We start from the raw sequence: 20,427 nt of genomic DNA, 5'->3' as shown, positions 1-20,427 counted from the left end.
AGCCCAGGAGGCAGCGAGCCAGGAACAGAAGGCCCAGATCTGGGCACACCGGAGGGGCCACTGCCAGCTGTTCTGGGACCTGAGTCGGCAGGGTCATCGAGGGAGGCCATACCAAGTAAGTGCCAGCACTGTCCCCTACCCGGCAGGGAGGTGGAGAGGGAGACGAGGGATCACACGCATGGGCCATGCCTCCCACGGATCACGCAGCCACCTGTGCACGTGCGAGCACATGCCATGCCACCCTTGGGCAGGTGGCTCCAGCTGCGTGACACCCAGGGGCCGTGGCCCAATACGCACATGCATGTGTGAAGAGACCTGACACTCTCCTGAAACCGGGGCGGGACCCAGCAGGACGCCCTCCCTTCACACGTCCCCTCTACACAGAGGCAGGGGACATCTCCCCCCCCCGGCCCCGGTCACACTATACATGGCACAGGGACATGGGTGCGGTCCTGGGGCAGCTCCTAGTCCTGGGGAGAGCCAGACATCCTGACTATGGCCTCTGTGGAAGCACAGCGGCTCTGACGGTGCAGAGCATGGTCGCCCTCACAATGCAGTGGGGGGGAGGGGGGCTGGGCATCATCCACTGTGTCCCAGGGAGAACTGACCACTTCTCTTCTTTCTCTACAGCTGCACCAGCTGCTCGTGCAGGGCGCACTACTCCGCCCGGGACATGCTCCTGCACCCGCGGCCTGCTCCGGACCGCCAGCACGGAGCAGGAATACTGGGACCAGCACCTGGGGGCCCTGCGAGCCCTGCACCTCACCATCGAGGCCTGGATGCGGGAAGACCTGCAGGTCTGCTGGGAGCAGCTTGTGGAGGACTGAGTGAGGAAATGTCTCCTGCAGGCCCTGTTGCAGAGCATGAGGCCCCATGCTGGTCCTGCACCTGCTGCCCCCCAACTACTGTCCCCCCTCCCACTCCTGCCCCCCCACCTCTTCCTCCTCAACCTCCACACCCTCCTCCACAATGTCTACACCCCCCACCTCAACCTGCGCACCCTCCACCCCATCTCCCCGGGGATACTGAGGACCCCTCCCCTGTGGTGCTGGGAGGTGGTTGGCTCTGCGAGACTGCCCCCACCCCTGAACCCTGAGCTTCCTCTCCCCCTTCTTCCCCTGGCTTCCCCCTTCCAGGTCCCACCTCCCAGTTTCCCCCCTCCCCTCTCCCACCCTCCCTCCTGCCCTCTCCCACCTCCTTTCCCCTGTCTTCACACAGTTTCATTCCCCTTCCCCAGTTGTGTTAAATGTAGAGAGTGTCTATTTTTGAAAACACGTGTATTTTATTTGACATCAGGAAGGGGGGGATAGGGAAGGGGAAGGGGAAGGACGAGAGGGAGGAATGGGGTACGAGCCCCCGGTGGGGCAGACCAGGGAGACTGTTAGCACTCCTCAGGGTGGAAGCTCTCCCACAGAGCCTCCTGCATCCTGACATCCCCTTGACGGTCCTCCCAGATGGCAGCCTGCAGACAGTGCAGCCAGGCTGGTGGCAACATGTCCACAAGATGCAGCCGAGTCCCCGGGGGCAGGTCTAGTTCCATGTTGCAGAGTGCCGTGGTACCCCGAGTGAGGGCAATCAGAGCACTCTGAGACACAAATGCTTTGCGAGGTGGACCAGCAAGCAGAGAAACCTGAGAACTCTCTGTCCAGGATGGGGGAGTTGGGTCCCATCAGACCTCGGCTAGCCTGAGGCAGCAGCCCCACACACTAAGTCCGACCCTGATGCCCTTTTGGCACTGGTTCTGGCCTTACCTTCGATTCAGGGTCCACTCAATGTGGATGCGCTATTTTGAATTAGAAAAATGCTATTTCGAATTAGTTTTTGGGTCTAGATGCGTTCTTTCGAATTAGCTTAGTTCGAATTAACTAATTCAAATTAAGTTAATTCAAAATCGTGCTGTAGTGTAGACATACCCTAATAGTATGTCTACACTAGCTCCCTAGTTCAAACTAGAGAGGCTAATCTAGGCATTCAAACTAAGTCCTTAGTTTGAACTACCTGTTACTCCTCCTGGAATGAGGTGTAACAGGTAATTCGAACAAAGGAGTTACTTCGAATTACCGTTTAACTGCCGCGTGTAGCCACGGGCAGTTAGTCCTGACTAGTGGCATTTAAAAATGGCAGCTGGATGGGAACATGCAAATAAAGCTGGGGATATTTAAATCCTGGGCTTCATTTACAAGTTCGAATGCCTACATTAGCCTCCCTAGTTCGAACTAGGGGGCTAGTGTAGACATAGCCTAAGAGAGCAGTATGATTGCTCGGAGCTCCAGTATATAGAGGGAGAAAAGCCTGTTGAGAGTCTATGGGTTAAATTTAGAAGTGGAAGCAACAGGAGTGATGTTGTGGTTGGTGTCTGCTATAGACCACCAGATCAGGTGGATGAGGTAGATGAGGCTTTCTTTAGAAAACTGAGAGAAGCTTCCAGATCACAGGCCCTGGTTCTTGTGGGGGACTTTAATCACCCTGACATTTGTTGGGAGACCAATACAGCAGTACACAGACAATCCAGGAAATTTTCAGAGAATGTTGGGGATAACTTCTTGGTACAAATGCTAAAGGAACCTACCAGCGGCCATGTGCAGCTTGACCTGCTGCTCACAAATAGGGAGGAACTACTAGGGGAAGTAGAGGTGGGTGACAACCTGGAAAGCAGTGATCATGAGACGCGATTTCAGGATCCTGACCAAAGGAAGACAGGAGGGTAGCAAAATACACACCCTGGACTTCAGAAAAGCAGGCTGACTCCCCTAGAGAACTGATGGGCAGGATTCCCTGGGATGCTTGCATGAAGGGGAAAGGAGTCCAGGAGAGCTGGCAGTATTTTAAAGAAGCCTTATTGAAGGCACAGGAAGAAACCATCCTCATGCACAGCGGCGGTGTCTAGACTGCATCCCTTTTCGGTAAAAGGGATGCAAATTAGACACATCGCAATTGCAAATAAAGCGGGAATTTCAATCCCCCCACTTCATTTGCATAAAAATGGCTGCCTCTTTTTTCTGGCTCGGAGCTTTGCTGGAAAAAACCACCAGTCTAGACGCAGATCTTTCAGAAAATAAAGCCTTTTCCGAAAGATCCCTTATCCCTCTTAAAATAAGGAATAAGGGATCTTTCGGAAAAGTCTTTATTTTCTGAAAGATCCTCTTACATTGATCAGTTTGTTCCAAAACCTCCCCTAATAATACCTCAATCTGGAACAATTCTTCAGATTTCTGACCTAAAAGAATGGCTCAGGATTGGGAATCTCCTTAACATCCTCAGCCATGAAGACTGAAGCAAAGAATTCATTTAGTTTCTCCTCAATGCCTTTTTCATCTCTGAGTTCTCCCTTAACATCTCAGTTGCCCAGTGGCCCTACTGGATGTTTAGTAGGCTATGTACTTCTCATGTACAGGCAGTCCCTGGGTTACCTGGATCCGACTTACATCGGATCCCTACTTACAAACGGGGTGAGACAACACCGCACTAGCTGCTTCCCCCAGTAGACCAGGGAGACGCGAAGCTAGCGCCCTTCCTCCCCCCCTCCAAGCAGACCAGGGAGATGCGGGGCGGCTTTTCTCATCAGACACCTCAGCTTGAGAATAAAGGACTGAGGGAAGTGAGGTGTGGGAGAATAAAGCTGAGCTCTGGAGAAATGTTTGGCTAGAGTTTCCCCTACAATATGTACCAGTTCCGACTTACATACAAATTCAACTTAAGAACAAACCTACAGTCCCTATCTTGTACGTAACCCGGGGACTGCCTGTACATACAAAAATTGCTGTTACTTTTTGGCATTCTTAATTATATTTTTACACTGTATTTAAGACTGTGATGCTCCTTCTATTTTCCTAATTGGGATTTAAATTCTACATTTCAAACAATGCCTTTTCATTTCTCACTGCTTCTTTTACTCTGTAGTGAAGCAATGAAGGCATTTTTGAAATTCTCTTATGGTATTTTTAATTTGGGGTATATATTTAAGCTGACTATCTATTATTTGGCTGAAAAGTTTCCATGAAGCTTGCAGAAATTCTACTTTTGACACTGTACCTTTTACTAACTAACCTCCTCATTTTCCCCGTTCTGAAATTAAATTCCACAGTGTTGGGCTCCTGAGGTGCATTTCTCACCACCAGATAATTCAGAAAACCCCTCTCACCTGCGGCACTAATTCTATCTCTGTTCAGTTTGATTTTGTGGGGAAGCAATCCCATTCCAGGCACATCCCATTTCCTGGAAACAAACCAATCATTACCTCGCTTTAAGCTATCATATGAGGAAGCGGTATAACTAATTTGATGGTCCTCGCTCTTACAATTTCAGGAGAGTTTTTCAATAGACAGGAAGACTCTCCTAAATATAGAGTAAATTAGTTTTTAACCAGCAGCTAGTTTACAACAAAGTGTGATCTTTTCAACTGAATTCAGTAATCATTAACATTAGTTAGAAATATTGAAAACAAAGTATATAGAATAAGGGAAAGCTTTAAATGGGAATTTGTACTTTGAAGTTCATGCAAGTGAATTTAACAGGTGGAATGCTTGGGGTTCAGGCAGTCCCAACTGGGGGTGGGGTACACCCAGACAGCCGCTCACACATGTCTGGTGCTTCTCTCTCTTTTCGGCTTCTTTTGTGACATGCAATCCCATTCCAGGCACATCCCATTTTCCTGGCACAAACTAACATTTCCTGAATGTAAGTTATCATATGAGGAAGCCGCATGCTGAATACGGTGTTCCTAGTACTTACCATTGAGGAGGAGAGAGGGTCACTTTCTCCATCAGATAGTAAAATATTACTTTCCCACCGTATATATTAGATAAGAATTCCACCCCCTGGAGATCAGCCCTGAATGGCATGTGTTAAGATAATGCAGAAAAAAATAGTAGAATAGAGGAATATTGCTCATCGTGTATTCTAGTTGTACCTGTTATAGTTGCTAGTAATTCCTTGGAGTTCTTTCCAAACTTCAAGTTCATTTCCAATTTCTTACCACCAATTTTCCACACACGTTTACCTGGTGGAAATAAAAGAGTTTTTATCTTCTCATCAGCAGTTGACATTCTCTCAAACACTAATGATGCCTATTCCCTCAACAAAACTTTTTGGTTCAGGGGAGAGTTGCTGTCATATTCTCTAGGGACAGACCCATGTCTATGGGTTCGAATTTCCTCCTGGTTTCAGGAAATACGGCGGGAGTATCTCTACCAAGGGAACGGTAGGGAGACAATGCCGAGAAAGGGTGGGTCCTCCAGGAGACGCACGCTTTGGGATCTAGCTTCCACTCCCTGCACTTCAGCAGTGCAAGGAGGGTGCACCCTGCACAGTTGCCACGGAGAATATAATGCTGACGCTTCTCTCATTGCTTTCCCTCCTGTAATTCTATTCCCTTAAGAGAAGCCCCTTCTCCCCGCCTTCCTTTGTGCCCCTCGTATACCAGCTTCTGCAGCACCGTCATGGACCCAAAGATTTACCGGACATTGCTCGGCTACTTCCCTTCATTCATTTGTGTTTATTGGAAAATAATAGGAAATGTGCCTGTTTAATTCAAATCATGGCTCTGAGGCGGGGCTGGAGTTGAGGGGTGCAGTGTGCAGGCTGCCCAGGGTAGAGAGGAGCATGCCAGCTGTTTTTCACTGCAGCCCCATGTGGAAGGTGAGAAGCGCCTCTCTCTTGCAACTGCAGCTTCTTATATTACCGACGGGGAGGGTGCACATCCCCCGACTGAGGCAATGCCAGGTTCCCTGCCCCACGCTTTCCTGGCCATTAGAGGAATGCAGGACACTGTGCTCTTTTCCCCGTTAACTGCTGATGGGGAATTGTCAGCAATGTTGCCATATGAGAGAGGGAGGTTGGAGCCTCCCCCACCCGCCGACACACCCTTTACCAGTGTATGTAATGAGTGGGATGCTTGGGGTTGAGGCAGTCCCGATTGGGGGCAGAGCACACCCAGACAGCCGCTCACACATGTCTGATGCATCTCTTTCTTTTTGACTTCTTTTGTGACATGCAATCCCATTCCAGGCACAGCCCATTTTCCTGGCACAAACTAACATTTCCTGAATGTAAGTTATCATACGAGGAAGCCGCATGCTGAATACGGTGTTCCTAGTACTTACCATTGAGGAGGAGAGAGGGTCACTTTCTCCATCATATAGTAAAATATTACTTTCCCACCGTATATATTAGATAAGAATTCCGCCCTCTGGATATCTGCTCTGAATGGCATGTGTTAAGATATTGCAGAAAAAAATAGTAGAAAAAGGGAATATTGTTCATCGTGTGTTCTGGTTTTTACCTGTTGCAGTTGCTGGTACTTCCTTGTCGGAGTCCTTTTCAAACTTCAAGTCCATTTCCGCTTTCTTACCACCAAATTTCAACAAATTTCCAATTTTACCTGGTGGAAATAAAAGAGTTTTTATCTTCGCATCAGCAGTTGACATTCTCTCAAACACTAATGATGCCTATTCCCTCAACAAAACTTTTTGGTTCAGGGGAGAGTTGCTGTCATATTCTCTAGGGACAGACCCATGTCTATGGGTTCGAATTTCCTCCTGGTTTCAGGAAATACGGCGGGAGTATCTCTACCAAGGGAATGGTGGGGAGACGATGCCGAGAAAGGGTGGGTCCTCCAGGAGACGCACGCTTTGGGATTGAGCTTCCACTCCCCGCACTTCAGCAGTGCAAGGAGGGTGCACCCTACACAGTTGCCACGGAGAATATAATGCTCACACTTCTCTCATTGCTTTCCCTCCTGTAATTCTATTCCCTTAAGAGAAGCCCCTTCTCCCCGTCTTCCTTTGTGCCCCTCGTATACCAGCTTCTGCAGCACCGTCATGGACCCAAAGATTTACCGGCCATTGCTCGGCTACTTCCCTCCATTCATTTTTCTTTATTGGAAAATAATAGGAAATGTGCCTGCTTCATTCAAATCATGGCTCTGAGGCGGGGCTGGTGTTGAGGGGTGCAGTGTGCAGGCTGCCCAGGGAGAGAGGAGCACGCCAGCTGTTTCTCACTGCAGCCCCGTGTAGAAGGTGAGAAGCGCCTCTCTCTTGCAACTGCAGCTTCTTACATTACAGACGGGGGAGGGTGCACATCCCCTGGCTGAGGCAATTCCAGGTTCCCTGCCCCACGGTCCCCTGGCCAATGGAGGAATGCCCTTTTCCCCGTTAACTGCTGATGAGGAAAGGTCAGCAATGTTCCTATATGAGAGAGGGCGGTTGGGGCCTCCCTTCCGCCCGACACACCCTTTACCAGTGTATTTAATGAGTGGGATGCTTGGGGTTGAGGCAGTCCCGATTGGGGGCGGGGCATACCCAGACAGCCTCTTACACGTGTAAGATGCCTCTCTCTCTTCTCGGCTGCTTTTGTGACATGCAATCCCATTCCAGGCACATCCCATTTTCCTGGCACAAACTAACATTTCCTGATTGTAAGTTATACGAGGAAGCCGCACGCTGGATACGGTGTTCCTAGTACTTACCATTGAGGAGGAGAAAGAGTCACTTTCTGCATTGCATAGTATAATATTACTTTTCCATCTGATATATTAGATCAGAATTCCACCCTATGGATATCAGCCCTGAATGGCATGTGTTCAGATATTGCAGAAAAAAATAGTAGAATAAGAGAATATTGTTCATCGTGTATTCTGGGTTGTACCTTTTACGACTGCTGGTACTTCCTTGTTGGAGTCCTTTTCAGGCTTCATGTCCATTCCCGCTTTCTTACCACCAGATTTCAACACAGTTTTTCCTGGTGGAAATAAAAGAGTTTTTATCTTTGTATCAGCAGTTGACATTCTCACAAGCACTAATGATGCCTATTCCCTCAACAAATTGTTTAGGTTCAGGAGAGGCTCGTTGTACTATTCTCTAGAGGCAGACAAATGCCTATGGGCTCAAATTTCCTCCTGGTTTTAGGAAATAGGGCAGGAGTACCGCTCCCAAGGGAACGGTGGGGAGACCAAGCCAAGAAAGGGCGGGTCCTCCAGCAGACACACACTTTCAGATCTAGCTTCCAACCTGCACAGTTGCCACGGAGAATCTAATCCTCACGCTTCTTTCATTCCTTTCCCTCCTGTAATTCTCCTCCCTTAGCACAGGCCCCTTCTCCCCACCATTCTTGTGCCCCTCATATACCAGCTTCTGCAGCACCATCATGGACCAAAAGATTTACCGGCCATTGCTCGGCTACTTCCCTCCATTCATTTTTCCTTATTGGAAAATTATAGGTAATGTACCTCCTTTATTCAAATCATGGTTGTGAGGCAGGACTGGCCTTGAGGAGTGAAGTGTGCAGGTTGCCCAGCGCAGAGAGGAGCACGCCGGCTGTTTCTCACTGCAGCCCCTTGTGGAAGGTGAGGAGCGCCTCTCTATTGCACCTTCTTACATTACAGACGGGGGAGGGTGCACGTCCCCCGGCTGATACAATTCCAGGTTCCCTGCCCCACGCTTCCCCAACCAATGGAGGAATGCAGGTAACTGCACCCTTTCCCCCGTTAACTGCTGATGGGGAATGGTCAGCCATGTTCCCATATAACAAAGGGAGGTTGGAGACTCCTCCTCCTCCCGACACACCATTTACCAGTGTATTTAATGGGTGTGATGCTTGGGGTTGAGGCAGTCCCGATTGGGGGCGGGGCACACCCAGAAGCTGCTCACACATGTCTGGTGCTTCTCTCTCTTTTCGGCTTCTTTGTGGACATGCAATCCCATTCCAGGCACATCCCATTTTCCTTTCACAAACTAACATTTCCTGATGGTAAGTTATCATACGAGGAAGCCTCACACTGAATACGGTTTCCCTACATTTTGCAGCGTGAGAGCCAGGAGTCGCCGCCCTGCCTCCGCCCCGCTGTGGCTCCGGCCGGCCGGCGGGCGCTCCGCTTGGGCTCTCTGCCTGCCTGCCACGATCGCTCCTGGCCCTGCCTCCCCTGTTGCGGAGCCAGGCATTCCTCCCAGCGGGGGGTTTCCACCCGGCCGGGGCTTCCCCTGTCCCCCATACCGCCTGCCTGCCCGCCCGGCACCGGGGGGAGGGCGATCCCCACCCCGGGGTGAGTGCGGACCCGACTGGATCCGTCACACCACCTTTTTAAGACCAGTTCTCAATAACATTTGTTAAGATATTGCTGAAAATGTTGATAGAATAAGGGAATGTTGTTCATAGTGTATATTGGCTTGTACCTGTTACGGTTGGTGGTACTTTCTCCTTGGGGTCATTTTCAGTCTTCAAACCCATTTCCTCTTTTTCACCGCCCAGATTACTCTCACCTTCACCTGGTACAAATAAAAGAGTCTGTGTCTTCCTCTGAGGTGTTGGGATTGACAGAAACACCAATAGTGCCTATAGGTTCTCGAGAGACACGCTATCATATTCTCTGCATGCAGGCCAATGCCTACGGACTCGAATTTCCTCCTCGTTTCCGGAAATACGGCAGGAGTACCTGGCCCAAAGGAACAGTGGGGAGGCGACACCTGGAAAGGGCGGGGCCTCCAGGAGACAGACACTTTGGGATCTAGCTTACATTCCCTGCACTTCAGCACTCTAAGGAGCATTTGCCCTGCACAGTTGCCACGGAGAATCTAATGCTCACGCTTCTCTCATTCCTCTCACTGCTGTAATTCTCCTCCCTAAACACAGGCCCCTTCTCACCACCATTCTTGTGCCCCTCATATACCAGCTTCTGCAGCACTGTCATGGACCCGAAGATTTACCGGCCATTGCTCGGCTTCTTCCCTCCATTCATTTTTCTTTATGGGAAAATAATAGGAAATGTGCCTGCTTCATTCAAATCAGGCTCTGAGCTGAGTGTGGCATTGAGGGGTGCCGTGTGCAGGCTGCACAGGGTAGAGAGGAGCACACCAGCTGTTCCTCACTGCAGCCCCATGTGGAAGGTGAGAAGCGCCTCTCTGTTGCAACTGCAGCTTCTTACATTACAGATGAGGGAGGGTGCACGTCCCCTGGCTGAGGCAATACCAGGTTCCCTGCGCCACATTCCGCTGCCCAATGGAGGAATGCAGCAAACTGCGCCCTTTCCCCCGTTAACTACTGATGGGGAACGGTCAGCAATGTTCCTATATGAGAGAGGGAGTTTGGAGCCTCCCTCGCCCCCTGACACACCCTTTACCAGTGTATCTAATGGGTGGGATGCTTGGGGTTGAGGCAGTCCTGACTGGGGGAGGGGCACACCCAGACATCCGCTCACTTGTGTCTCGTGCTTCTCTCGCTTTTTGACTTCTTTTGTGACATGCAATCCCATTCCAGGCACAGCCCATTTTCCTGGCTTAAACTAACATTTCCTGATTGTATGTTATCATATGAGGAAGCCGCACGCTGAATATGGTATTCCTAGTACTTACTGTTGAGGAGGAGACAAAGTCAATTTCTTCACTATATTGTAAAATATGACTTTCCCACCTTCTCTGTTACATCAAAATACCACCCTTTTAAGATCAATCCTCAATGGCATGTGTTCAGATATTGCAGAAAAAAATAGTAGAATAAGAGAATATTGTTCATCGTGTATTCTGGGTTGTACCTTTTACGACTGCTGGTACTTCCGTGTTGGAGTCCTTTTCAGGCTTCATGTCCATTCCCGCTTTCTTACCACCAGATTTCAACACAGTTTTTCCTGGTGGAAATAAAAGAGTTTTTATCTTTGTATCAGCAGTTGACATTCTCACAAGCACTAATGATGCCTATTCCCTCAACAAATTGTTTAGGTTCAGGAGAGGCTCGTTGTACTATTCTCTAGAGGCAGACAAATGCCTATGGGCTCAAATTTCCTCCTGGTTTTAGGAAATAGGGCAGGAGTACCGCTCCCAAGGGAACGGTGGGGAGACCAAGCCAAGAAAGGGCGGGTCCTCCAGCAGACACACACTTTCAGATCTAGCTTCCAACCTGCACAGTTGCCACGGAGAATCTAATCCTCACGCTTCTTTCATTCCTTTCCCTCCTGTAATTCTCCTCCCTTAGCACAGGCCCCTTCTCCCCACCATTCTTGTGCCCCTCATATACCAGCTTCTGCAGCACCATCATGGACCAAAAGATTTACCGGCCATTGCTCGGCTACTTCCCTCCATTCATTTTTCCTTATTGGAAAATTATAGGTAATGTACCTCCTTTATTCAAATCATGGTTGTGAGGCAGGACTGGCCTTGAGGAGTGAAGTGTGCAGGTTGCCCAGCGCAGAGAGGAGCACGCCGGCTGTTTCTCACTGCAGCCCCTTGTGGAAGGTGAGGAGCGCCTCTCTATTGCACCTTCTTACATTACAGACGGGGGAGGGTGCACGTCCCCCGGCTGATACAATTCCAGGTTCCCTGCCCCACGCTTCCCCAACCAATGGAGGAATGCAGGTAACTGCACCCTTTCCCCCGTTAACTGCTGATGGGGAATGGTCAGCCATGTTCCCATATAACAAAGGGAGGTTGGAGACTCCTCCTCCTCCCGACACACCATTTACCAGTGTATTTAATGGGTGTGATGCTTGGGGTTGAGGCAGTCCCGATTGGGGGCGGGGCACACCCAGAAGCTGCTCACACATGTCTGGTGCTTCTCTCTCTTTTCGGCTTCTTTGTGGACATGCAATCCCATTCCAGGCACATCCCATTTTCCTTTCACAAACTAACATTTCCTGATGGTAAGTTATCATACGAGGAAGCCTCACACTGAATACGGTTTCCCTACCTTTTGCAGCGTGAGAGCCAGGAGTCGCCGCCCTGCCTCCGCCCCGCTGTGGCTCCGGCCGGCCGGCGCTCCGCTTGGGCTCTCTGCCTGCCTGCCGCGATCGCTCCTGGCCCTGCCTCCCCTGTTGCGGAGCCAGGCATTCCTCCCAGCGGGGGGTTTCCACCCGGCCGGGGCTTCCCCTGTCCCCCATACCGCCTGCCTGCCCGCCCGGCACCGGGGGGAGGGCGATCCCCACCCCGGGGTGAGTGCGGACCCGACTGGATCCGTCACACCACCTTTTTAAGACCAGTTCTCAATAACATTTGTTAAGATATTGCTGTAAATGTTGATAGAATAAGGGAATGTTGTTCATAGTGTATATTGGCTTGTACCTGTTGCGGTTGGTGGTACTTTCTCCTTGGGGTCATTTTCAGTCTTCAAACCCATTTCCTCTTTTTCACCGCCCAGATTACTCTCACCTTCACCTGGTACAAATAAAAGAGACTGTGTCTTCCTCTGAGGTGTTGGGATTGACAGAAACACCAATAGTGCCTATAGGTTCTCGAGAGACACGCTATCATATTCTCTGCATGCAGGCCAATGCCTACGGACTCGAATTTCCTCCTCGTTTCCGGAAATACGGCAGGAGTACCTGGCCCAAAGGAACAGTGGGGAGGCGACACCTGGAAAGGGCGGGGCCTCCAGGAGACAGACACTTTGGGATCTAGCTTACATTCCCTGCACTTCAGCACTCTAAGGAGCATTTGCCCTGCACAGTTGCCATGGAGAATCTAATGCTCACGCTTCTCTCATTCCTCTCACTGCTGTAATTCTCCTCCCTAAACACAGGCCCCTTCTCACCACCATTCTTGTGCCCCTCATATACCAGCTTCTGCAGCACTGTCATGGACCCGAAGATTTACCGGCCATTGCTCGGCTTCTTCCCTCCATTCATTTTTCTTTATGGGAAAATAATAGGAAATGTGCCTGCTTCATTCAAATCAGGCTCTGAGCCGAGTGTGGCATTGAGGGGTGCCGTGTGCAGGCTGCACAGGGTAGAGAGGAGCACACCAGCTGTTCCTCACTGCAGCCCCATGTGGAAGGTGAGAAGCGCCTCTCTGTTGCAACTGCAGCTTCTTACATTACAGACGAGGGAGGGTGCACGTCCCCTGGCTGAGGCAATACCAGGTTCCCTGCGCCACATTCCGCTGCCCAATGGAGGAATGCAGCAAACTGCGCCCTTTCCCCCGTTAACTACTGATGGGGAACGGTCAGCAATGTTCCTATATGAGAGAGGGAGTTTGGAGCCTCCCTCGCCCCCTGACACACCCTTTACCAGTGTATCTAATGGGTGGGATGCTTGGGGTTGAGGCAGTCCTGACTGGGGGAGGGGCACACCCAGACATCCGCTCACTTGTGTCTCGTGCTTCTCTCGCTTTTTGACTTCTTTTCTGACATGCAATCCCATTCCAGGCACAGCCCATTTTCCTGGCTTAAACTAACATTTCCTGATTGTAAGTTATCATATGAGGAAGCCGCACGCTGAATATGGTATTCCTAGTACTTACTGTTGAGGAGGAGACAAAGTCAATTTCTTCACTATATTGTAAAATATGACTTTCCCACCTTCTCTGTTACATCAAAATACCACCCTTTTAAGATCAATCCTCAATGGCATGTGTTAAGATATTGCAGAAAAAATGAGAGAATAAGAATAGTGTATTTTAGCTAGTACCTGTTACGATTGGTGGTACTTCCTTGTTGGGGTCATTTTCAGTCTTTGTCTCCATATCTGCTTTCTTACCACCCAATTTCCTCACACCTTCACCTGGTAGAAATAACAGAGACTGTATCTGTATTTTGCTCTGAGCTTTTGACATTCTCACAAACACTAAAGTTGCCTATTGCCTCAACAATACGTTTTGGTTCAGGAGAGATACGCTGTCATATTCTCTGGAGGCAGAACAATTCTTCTGGGCTTTAATTTCCTCCTGGTCTGAGGAAATGAAGGGAGTACCGGGCCCAAAGGAACAGTGGGGACTCGATTCTTGGATAGGGCGGGGCCCTCCAGTGGAAGGACGATTTGGGATCTAGCTTCCACTCCCCAGACTTTAGCTCTGCAAGGATTGTGTCCCATAAACCAGTCCTTTGACTCGTGTCTGCCTCCCTCCAAGCTAGGGCCTTGCCAGTGCTTTTTCTCTGCGGGGTTGCCCATATGGGGTAAGGAGGCTGAGGCAGGAACCAGAGCTCGGCCTGGTCTCAGGACAGGAGCAGTGAGCGGGGGTGGGGTGGCAGGAAGCAGTGAAGCCCTGAGCATGGGTCTGCCAGTGGAAAATCAGGACCCTGAGTCAGGTCTGCGAATAGAGCCTGTGGGCGAGGCCAGCAGGCAGGACTCTGCAAGGGGGCTATGAGGAAATACCTGGGTATAGAATCATAGAATAATAGGACTGGAAGGGACCTCGAGAGGTCATCGAGTCCAGCCCCCCGCCCTCAAGGCAGGACCAAGCTCCGTCTACACCATCCCTGACAGATGTCTATCTAACCTGTTCTTAAATATCTCCAGAGAGGGAGATTCTACCACCTCCCTTGGCAATTTATTCCAATATTTGACCACCCTGACAGTTAGGAATTTTTTCCTAATGTCCAATCTAAACCTCCCCTGCTGCACTTTAAGCCCATTACTCCTTGTCCTGTCCTCAGAAACCAAGAGGAACAAATTTTCGCCTTCCTCCTTGTGACACCCTTTTAGATATTTGAAAACCGCTATCATGTCCCCCCTTAATCTTCTTTTTTCCAAACTAAACAAGCCCAGTTCATGAAGCCTGGCTTCATAGGTCATGTTCTCTAAACCTTTAATCATTCTTGTCGCTCTTCTCTGTACCCTTTCCAATTTCTCCACATCTTTCTTGAAATGTGGCGCCCAGAACTGGACACAGTACTCCAGCTGAGGCCTAACTAGTGCAGAGTAGAGCGGCAGAATGACTTCACAAGTTTTGCTTACAACACACCTGTTGATACAACCTAAAATCATATTTGCTTTTTTTGCAACAGCATCACACTGTTGACTCATATTCAACTTGTGGTCCACTATGACCCCTAGATCCCTTTCCGCCATGCTCCTTCCTAGACAGTCGCTTCCCATCTTGTATGTATGGAACTGATTGTTCCTTCCTAAGTGGAGCACTTTGCATTTCTCTTTATTAAACCTCATCCTGTTTACCTCTGACCATTTCTCTAACTTGCTAAGGTCATTTTGAATTATGTCCCTATCCTCCAAAGAAGTTGCAACCCCACCCAGTTTGGTATCATCTGCAAACTTAATAAGCGTACTCTCTATCCCAATATCTACATCATTGATGAAGATATTGAACAGTACGGGTCCCAAAACAGACCCTTGAGGAACTCCACTTGCTATCCCTTTCCAGCAGGATTTAGAACCGTTAACAACAACTCTCTGACTACGGTTATCCAGCCAATTATGCACCCACCTTATCGTGGCCCTATCTAAGTTATATTTGCCTAGTTTATCAATAAGAATATCATGCGAGACCGTATCAAATGCCTTACTAAAGTCTAGGTATATGACATCCACCGCTTCTCCCTTATCCACAAGGCTCGTTATCTTATCAAAGAAAGCTATCAGATTAGTTTGGCATGACTTGTTCTTCATAAACCCATGCTGGCTATTCCCTATCACTTTATTACCTTCCAAGTGTTTGCATATGATTTCCTTAATTACCTGCTCCATTATCTTCCCTGGGACAGACGTTAAACTGACCGGTCTGTAGTTTCCTGGATTGTTCTTATTCCCCTTTTTATAGATGGGTACAATATTTGCCCTTTTCCAGTCTTCTGGAATCTCCCCTGTCTGCCATGATTTTTCAAAGATCATAGCTAAAGGCTCAGATACCTCCTCTATCAGCTCCTTGAGTATCCTGGGATGCATTTCATCAGGACCTGGTGATTTGCTGACATCTAACTTTCCTAAGTGATTTTTAACTTGTTCTTTGTGTATCCGATCTTCTAAACTTACCCTCTCTCTGCTTGCATTCACTACGTTAGGCACTCTTCCAGACTTCTCGGTGAAGACCGAAACAAAGAAGTCATTGAGCATCTCCGCTATTTCCAAGTTTCCTGTTACTGCTTCTCCCTCCTCACTAAGCAGTGGGCCTACCCTGTCCTTGGTCTTCCTCTTGCTTTTAATGTATTTATAAAAGGTCTTCTTGTTTCCCTTTATGCCTATAGCTAGTTTGAGCTCATTTTGTGCCTTTGCCTTTCTAATCTTGCCCCTGCATTCCCGTGTTGCTTGCTTATATTCATCCTTTGTTAGTTGTCCTAGTTTCCATTTTTTATATGACTCCTTTTTTATTTTGAGATCATGCAAGATCTCCTTGTTAAGCCAAGCTGGTCTTTTGCCATATTTTCTATCTTTCCTACACAGCGGAATTGTTTGCTTTTGGGCCCTTAACAACGTCCCTTTGAAATACTTCCAACTCTCCTCAGTTGTTTTTCCCTTCAGTCTTGCTTCCCATGGGACCTTACCTACAAGTTCTCTGAGCTTATCAAAATCTGCCTTCCTGAAATCCATTACCTCAATTGTGCTGGTCTCCCTTCTACCTTTCCTTAAGATCATGAACTCTATTATTTCGTGATCACTGTCCCCTATACTGTCTTCCACTTTCAAGTTCAAAGTGGGTAAAACTAGAGATGCTGCAGCTCTGCCCCTCTCCCCCTCCCCCCTGCCCGCACTCAGAATTTCCATGTCTTTGGAGTGCCATGACTTCTTCTGACCTTGTGACTGTGGCAATTATCCTCTTCACCCCACCACAACTGGTTGTTGGTGTGTGATGTGCTGACACTAACTTGTCACTCAACAGGCCCCAGGGACCTTTCTCTGGGAGCTAAATGATGTAGCAGTGGCGGAGGGATGGTGAATGCTGCTGCTTGAGTCTCTCCTGTGCGTGAAGCAACTCGCCCTCTGCTGCCAGCGCCATCCCGAGGCATACCCCCCCCCCCCGCCCGGGGTGAGTGATCAGATCGTGGGCCCTGCTGGCACCTGCACACAATGGTTTGGATTCCTGCTCCCCTCCCCCTACAATCCCCACTCCTACCCGCCCGCCCCCGAGTTTCTAGCTGCTCCTGCTATTGCGGCTGTGGGACTGGGATCCCTCGGGTCCTACAACCCTACGGCCGGAGCAGTGGGCACAAGGTGCAGGTGGCAGCGGGTATTGTAGAGGTGCTGCAGGGGTGGGATTGAAGCAACCGTCCTGCATGCTGCAGGCAACATGAATCCCCAGCTTTGAAGGCAGCAGCACAAGAGTGAAGATGGCTGGGTACATGGTTTCCCGCCCTGAGCTCTGTGCTGCTGGCAGCTGCCCTGCCTTCAGTGCTGGGTGGTCAGAGAAAAGCAGCTGCTGGCTGGGTGCTCTGCTCTGAAGGCAGCACCATGACCAGCAGCACAGAGCTACGAGTGTCACAGAGCTACGGGTGTCACAGAGCTACGGGTGTCACAGAGCTACGGGTGTCATGGGGACGGTTTGGTGACAGGACTCCCAGGATCCCAATTCCACTACAGGCCTCTACCCCCAAACATTGCTTTTACCTGCCCCACTTTCCCACCACCTGCTGGTTTGCACCCTGGGCAGCTGCCCCTCCCCCTGCCCTGGCTACAGCCCTGGTGAATGCAGCCGTGTTGAGAACGGCAGGGAGAGCTCACGTCCCAGCACAGCAAACTGGCTTTTTTAAACTTACATCTCCGGCACGGTAAGTGCAGAGTTTGGGGCCAGGAATGTCCAAGCCTGGAGTTTCTGGAGCTCAGTCCCGGCCAGCTCTGGCTCACACAGCTCTTTGCAGACCTACCACTAGTCGGTTATTTTCCCCTTTCAGAGCATGCCCATTCCTGTTCCTGTTCCACTTGACCGATGTGTCCCAAACAGGCCAGACATTCTTCCTGCCAGGGGCAGTTATCCCTTGTGCCAGGGTCGGGCGAGATGGCTGGAGGAGAAGGGTCTTATTGGATTGCAAGGAAGTGTTACAAGGACTCCCCTCCCTTCCCCCTGACATTTGGGGAGGATCCACTGAGCCCAGGAACTCAACTGATTATGAGGGACAACCAAAATGGTCCAAACAAGGGAACGGGAAGGGAACACCAAGCAGAGAACTCTGCCAGAACCCACTGGTAGTCCAAGGTGTCAAGCAGATGCGACCAAGAGGACCTCTGCCCAGATGTGTGGATGAACAAAACATCAGAAAAAGGCCCCAGAGTCACAAGAGATTCTCTTAACCCACTTCCTCTCTCTGCTTTTATAGGTGGCCACTTTGGCCAAAATTCGGAGGAAGTTGATAAGGAGTTCCTGTGACTTGGGGATTACAGTGGATAAGAAAATGGAGATGGGGCAACAGGGCGCCCTTGTAGCCAAGAAGGCTAATGGCATATTAGGGTGCATTAGGAGGAACATTGCCAGCAGATCTAGAGAAGGGTATGTCTACACGACAGTTTTTCTCAGAAAAATGACTGTTTTTCTGAAAAATCTTCAATTCTGTCCACACTGCAATTGCGTTCTCTCAAAAACAAAATCGAGAGAACGGAGAGCTTTTCCCAATATTGGTAAACTTATTTCTTCAAGGAAGAAGCCTTTTTCCAAAAGAGCTCTGTTGGAAAAATCGTGAGTGAACAGGGAAGAAGGAATTTTTTGAAAGAAGAGGAAAGAGAAAAAGCACAGGTGCCCTTGTGGCCAGTCTGTCCATAGTAATCACTGCTTAAATGCAATTCAGTGTGGACGCTATCTTTCAAAAAAGCAGATCACTTTTGTGATGCTGTTTTGCTGTGTAGATGTGATCTTTTGGAAGAAGTTATTTCAGAAGATCTCTTCCAGAAAAGCTTCTTCTGAAAGAAGCCTGCCGTCTGGACACAGACGAAGTGATTATTCCCCTTTATTTGGCACTGGTGAGGCCACATCTGAAGTATTGTGTTCAGTTCGGGACCCGCAGTATAGAAAGGATGTGGACGCATTGCAGACAGTCCTGTGGAGGGCAACCAAAATGATGAGGGGGCTGGAGAACATGACCTGTGAGGAGAGGCCGAGGGATTTGGGCTTGTTCAGTCTGCAGAATCGAAGAGTGAGGGGGGATTTGAGAGCAGCCTTCAACTCCCTGAAGGGGGGTTTCAAGGAGGCTGGAGAGAGGCGGTTCTCAGGGGTGGCAGGTGGCAGAACAAGGAGGAATGGGCTCAGGTTACAGTTGGGGGAGGTCTAGATTGGATATTAGAAAAAAAACTATTTCCCTAGGGCTGTCCACACCACAGTTCTTGCACAAAAGCTGATGGAAATGGAGTTTGCTTTAGCTGTGTAGACGGCTCCTTTTTGCACAAAACCCCCTTTTGCACAAGAGCCGTTCTTCCTCATTGTGTGGGGCCTGGAGATGGGGGACAAGGACCTGGGTGCACAAGCCCATCAGGCCCTGCCCTTCCTCCTCCAGGGGAGGATGGAGAACCCTGCTGGGAGGGACCAGTGCAGTGCCGGCGGACAAAGCTCAAGAACCAGCTTCTGGCAGTTGGCGCTGAGCTAGTGCTGGAGCATGGACAGGACCAGCTGATTGAGCCCCAGAGCCCTCCCTCAGGGAGAGGCACCAGAGTCACCCTGTCCACCTCCACAAGCCTCAAGACCCCATGGCCTCTGAACCGGAGTGCCTGTGGGAATGGGAAACACCAAGACAAGGGCCGGTGTTTTACCAGGTGGTCTAAGGCACAGGTGGGAGGGAGCTCCCCTGCTACCCACTCCGCCCACCAAGCAGAGCTCTTGCCCCAGTTCCCCTGGGTGGGGGAAGCTGCGAGTAGATGGCCTGGCCGGCCTCTCCTGCACCAGGTCTCCCAGGTCCGGGACCACAAGGGGCATGTTGCCTGCGTATGGCTGACAGACCCAGCCGCAGCTCCGGCTCTCAGCACCAGCCTCTTCAACCTCATGTGGAAGCAGGCCATACAAGGCTTGAAAGTTTGGTCAAAGGACTAGGCCTAAACGTGGTGCATGCTGGGTCAGAAGCGAGTCTTCTCAGTGAGCTGAGTTACAGACAAAGAAACTGCAAGGTTTGCAAAAAAGAAGAATGTACTAACAGATGTAACCACTTATGTACATATGGTTCAAGTTTTCCCATCCATACCATTATGTGCTCACGGGAATTACAAAGGTATAAATAATCTGAGATTTTCTTTGTTAGGCAGAGCACGTCTTTGCGTCCTCTCCTGTGATCACAGTAAATAAACGCTTCTGGCTGGCCTGAATCTGTAAATCAGACTGTGTGTTTATTCCGCGACACTCAGATGGAGGAGACAGAGGAAGGGCTCGGTTGCCACGGGTCACCCCTGAAATTTGCCTCTCCCAAAGCTGAGCACTGCACTCAGTGTCCAGGTGAGTCTCACTGGACACTCCATGGACAAGCACAGCAGTTGCCAAAGCCCCAGGAACTAGAACCCCAAAACAAAATGCTCAGTGTCCCACAGACCAGAGGAAGAGATTATGCCACAGTCTCTCAAAGAAACTGGGGGATCACCTCATCAGCATCCCATACAACACACAGAAGGAAATCAAGGAGGAGCTGTCAACATTAGAGACTCTCAAAAAAACCCAAACTTCCACATGCACTTCCTCTTGGCTGGACTTTACTAAACCCAGCAAGCCACCTACAATGCTCATGGCACCTCCTTCACTAGAAAAAGCACAAAAAACTATCCAAATGCCTACACACCTCAGGATATTTCAATCCCGGCACCTTCAACTCACCTAG

At 49.7% G+C, this 20,427-nt stretch overlaps 1 protein-coding gene across 1 annotated transcript in view; it reads right to left on the bottom strand.

Moving 5' to 3' along the window:
* Positions 1-20,427, bottom strand: part of LOC142819583 (guanylate-binding protein 1-like) — a 112,463-nt gene that overhangs the window by 76,837 nt on the left and 15,199 nt on the right. Inside the window, exons 2-8 of the mRNA XM_089772587.1 lie at positions 13,385-13,477; positions 12,042-12,134; positions 10,523-10,615; positions 9,168-9,260; positions 7,645-7,737; positions 6,281-6,379; positions 4,910-4,999 (exon numbers count right to left, since the gene is read on the bottom strand). Coding sequence (XP_089628713.1) covers positions 4,910-4,999; positions 6,281-6,379; positions 7,645-7,737; positions 9,168-9,260; positions 10,523-10,615; positions 12,042-12,134; positions 13,385-13,439 — 616 coding nt within the window. The 5' untranslated portion in view covers positions 13,440-13,477. The remainder of the gene's footprint in view (positions 1-4,909; positions 5,000-6,280; positions 6,380-7,644; positions 7,738-9,167; positions 9,261-10,522; positions 10,616-12,041; positions 12,135-13,384; positions 13,478-20,427) is intronic.

This window comes from Pelodiscus sinensis, chromosome 22 (assembly GCF_052426305.1).
Source record: "Pelodiscus sinensis isolate ZL-2025 chromosome 22, ASM5242630v1, whole genome shotgun sequence".
Classification (NCBI taxonomy): domain Eukaryota; kingdom Metazoa; phylum Chordata; order Testudines; family Trionychidae; genus Pelodiscus; species Pelodiscus sinensis.
This window is presented reverse-complemented; position numbering and strand designations above follow the sequence as displayed.